Genomic DNA, 4,273 nt, shown 5'->3' on the forward strand with positions numbered 1-4,273 from the left:
TGGTGTTGCTCCCACGGTGTCCCTTATGACTTCATTTTTAATTTTGTCTCTTCTTGTTTTGTTGACTGCTCTTCTTAAGCATTTCATCTCGCATGTGACCAGTTTCCTCTCTAGGGCTTTTGTTAGAGTCCATGTCTGGCACTGATATGTGAGCGTTGGAAGGAAAATGGCGTTGATGAGCTTCACCTTGGTGCTCATGGGGATATTGGGATGTTTCAGGAGAGGGCCCAGTTGATAGCTGACTGCGTTGGCTCTCTGGCATCTAGTCTCTATCTCTCGATCTAATTTTCCATTTTCTGTGAAAATGCTGACCAAGTATTTGAATTCTCTGCTTTGTTTTAGTTGGGATCCATTGATGTTGATATCCACTTTACCTGGTCTCCTGCTAATTGTCATGACTTCGGTCTGGCTTGTAACACCTCTAATCTATTATTTAACCTAATTGTTTTACAAGTCCTGTAAAACGCTTACACCCCACCTAAAATAAGTACTTTTCACTTTTTTTAAAGCAGGGCTTGTCTTCTGTGGAATATCCAACACACGTTGTAGTTTGTACGTTTTAGCTTTCCGTCTAATTCTGACCATCCGTGGTAGCATCCGATCTCAAAAGCAGATATTTTTGTTTTTAATAATACTTATGATAATAATTACATTTATATAACGCGTATCCACGCTCTACATCACACTCTATACGTTTAACAATGATTATTACCCGCAAAAGACCCAAAAAACAACATAACATTTTGTTTCCCGAGAAAACATAATACAGGGAAAGCCGCGCATTGAGGGCGCTCAAATACTAATACACTGACAAGATCTTTCACTGTTCTTAGCGGGGCACCCATTCCCAGCTGGGCGAAATGAGGAAAATTCGTGTAAAGTGATTTTCCCAAGGACACCGAGTCGGGCCTATGATGGGACTGATCAAACGACCTTATGCGGTGTTTGCACATACAGGAGTAGAGTCGACGAGCAATTCCCGATAAGATAATGCCAAATTTGGGTTTAATCGTGACGAGCATCTGGCCATGACTGTTGACCTTATTTAATCGGCGAGCACCCGAGGAGACGCTCGCCAAGCTTGATTTTGGACAGCGAGCATATCGCCGAGCGTCTAGCCGAGCGTCTTGCCGTGCAATTAGTTTGAATCCTGGCCGCGTGAGGGGGCAAGAAACGCAGCCGCCGAGTAAAATTTCACACGCCGACAAACTCATCGACCATGGTAACCATCTTGCCGAGCCGTCGCCGAGTTAGTCTACATGCGATGATATATGTGAAGCGTGATGACAAAATGAGTTACTTCTCGGAATTGAGACCTATGGAAACAGATACGTCACGCTTATAGGTGAAGTTTTTATAATTTATAAGTATGAAATATTAAAAGGCTTATTATACTTGAAAAATATGGCATCCATAGAAAATCTACAAATTTGATCCTTGTGTCGATTTTTGGCCAATATCTCCTTTTGTGGATTGCGTGAAGTAACTCATTTTGTCAGCACACCTCACATATATATAAAGAGGAGGGCAAAATGTTTGTGCTCATTACTTCAACATGTCTCGTATTATGACACTGACGATGCATGTATACTTCTTGTATACATAATAATGTTGCCCTTGCTGTTGTGCTGGTGCAAGAAAAGGAGAAGACGAGGAAGAAGAAGAGGAGAAGGAGGAGGAGGACCTGTTGGGTTAGCCCATTGCTCATAAGAGCTTAGGACAGTTTGAGAAGCTGATGGCTGAACTGCAAGTTGAAGATGTGGCATCCTTCAGGAACCTCCGGAAAGCTTCTCCAGAGTTTTTCCAAGAACTACTGGAGAATATTGGCCACACCATCTACAAGGCAAACACTTTCTGGAGGCAGTCACTGGAACCTGACATCAAGCTGGTTGTAACTCTTCGATACCTGGCCACAGGAAATAGTTACATGCTCGTCGTGTCAACTATTGCACGCCGTACTTGATTAACTTAGACTCCCTGTGCAAGTTTTTTTTACACAGCGAGCAATAATTTAACCCGCAGAGTATGAAATCTAACTCGGCTACCATTCAGATCTTGTCGCCGTGTCACTGTCTCTCGGCAACGTGAGTACGCATCTTTGTACACCTGGCTATTTCTGACACTCCTCGAGTCCTCCCCGAGTTTTCCCCGAGAGAGTTATTGACTCGGCGAAAATTTTAAGCATGTTTGAAAATTTCGGCAAGCTTCCCGTGTAATAATTTCACACGGCGAGCATGAAATATCACTAGGGAAGGGAAGCCAATTGCTCTGCGAAATGTATCCAGAGTAACCCCGACATGCTGGACTTAAAAATTTTGTCTTACTCGGTTTTGTTACCCTGTATGTGTGAACACCGCATTACAGTTACGAGTCTGGGAACCTAACCACAGGGCCACTGACGTCCAGATCTCTGCGGCATTTATTTCAAGGTCCTCCTACTGTTTCAGTAAATTATGCAGTCAGTCGTTACATTCCCAGTATTAATTACAATCTATTTGCTTTTTGTGAATACCTAGTTGTAACAACAAACCTACCATTGTGGTTTACAACAGATGCTAGCATTTTGTAGGCTTTTTCTACAACACAACTCTGTCCTAGCCTAGATCTTTTCTAAAAAGCCGGAATTATATTTATTTGTAAGTCCTCATGCTGTTTCAGTAAATTATGCAGTCGGTCGTTACACCATGCATAAAGATTAGTATTCTATTAGTTTTTGTGCATCTCTTGTAGTAGTTGTAACAACGAAGACCCCATTGCACTTTACCTCAGGTACTAGCATTTTCAGGCTTTTTTTGTACGGCTAAACTCTATCCAAGCTTAGATGTTTACTTATAAGCTGGATATATCTTTATTTATAGGTCCTCTTACTTTTTCATTAAATTATGCGATCGGTTGTTACACTCTCTGTAATGGTCCCAATCTATTAGTGTGCATGCCTGGTTGTAAAAACAAACTAAAATATTGAGTTTTACTACTGGTGCTAGCGTTTTGTAGACATCTTTGCACCGCAAACAACAACAACAACAGCAACAACAACAACAACAACAACAACAACAACAACAACAACATTGTTTTCATTTGTGTCGGTATTCACATATAGAAAGTCACACGAACTGCTTTAAAAAATCGAGAGAAAAAGGCATTAAGTTTATTTGCTTTGCTCTCTTGGTTATAAACAATATACTTTTGTTGATTTATTTTTCTAGCCCACTAGCGTCTTAATATGGCCATACCACGTCTCACGAGAATTATTTGATCGAAAGAGCTTCCTGTTTCTTTCTGTGTCAGTGATGTGTTGGTTCTGTTTTGTCTTTGTTTTTAAGAGCCTTTTCGTTTTTATGAATTAAGTTCTTAATTCCAGAATTTTATCCACGGTTGAGAGAAAGGCAGGATTTTCCTGGCCCTTTTACTAGTTGAGTAAATTATGCGTCAATCGTTACACTTTTATTAATAGTTATAATCTGTGTTTTTTTCTTCCATGCTTAGTTGTAAGAACGAACAAAGCGTAGTGCTTTCTTTACCAGAGTTTCTAGCATTTTACAGACTTCGTTGTATGGCTCTACTCTGTTTTCTATAAAGCTAGAAGCATTTTTATTTCTAACTCCTCTTACTATTTCAGTAGGTTATGCGGTCGGTTGTTACACTTTCAGAATTGATTATAATCTATTAGTTTTTGTGGAACAGCGAACACGCCATTGTGGTTTACCGCAGGTGCTGTGATTCTTAAGGCTTTTTTTGTACGGCTAAGTTCTGTCCAGACATTCCTAGATGTCTTCTGAAAGGCTGGAATCATTATGTGTGGCATCGTGGTGAAATCAGGCGTTCCTCAAAATATTGAACTCAACTAACATTGGGCAATTTTTATCAATTTTTTCCTCAATACCTTTTAAGTCCAATTCAACGCATATCTCTGTTTGGATTCTGCTGAAAAACATTGAAAAAAACACACACAAAAAACATTGAATTTGCATGTTCCAAAGGGGCTCCGGCTTTGAAAGTTTCCAAACTTTGGCGGCCATTTCTTACTAATTTTACTTCTGACACTAGGCAGCCTCCATTTTTTTCAATAGCAAATGGCTAAAACAGCACCTGGACATGGATGGCTGGTGCCTCTATAAATAAATCATTGATGGTCAATAGCAAATATCTCGACTTCTATTCAAGATACATGGGTATTTTTTCATTTTCAAATAAGACAAATGAACAAACTTTAATATGACGCTGCCTACTCTGTCTATGTGCCCAAAAAATTGGCGAGTGCCTGATTCCTCCG

At 40.1% G+C, this 4,273-nt stretch overlaps 1 protein-coding gene across 1 annotated transcript in view; it reads left to right on the forward strand.

Moving 5' to 3' along the window:
* The first annotated feature begins 1,735 nt into the window (after positions 1-1,735).
* LOC101849375 (extensin-like) overlaps positions 1,736-4,273 on the forward strand; it is a 71,481-nt gene continuing 68,943 nt past the window's right edge. Inside the window, exon 1 of the mRNA XM_035969775.1 lies at positions 1,736-1,955. Within this exon, the coding sequence (XP_035825668.1) occupies positions 1,736-1,955 (220 nt within the window). The remainder of the gene's footprint in view (positions 1,956-4,273) is intronic.

The sequence above is a fragment of the Aplysia californica genome, unplaced genomic scaffold (assembly GCF_000002075.1).
Source record: "Aplysia californica isolate F4 #8 unplaced genomic scaffold, AplCal3.0 scaffold00181, whole genome shotgun sequence".
In the NCBI taxonomy this organism is placed as follows: Eukaryota; Metazoa; Mollusca; class Gastropoda; order Aplysiida; family Aplysiidae; genus Aplysia; species Aplysia californica.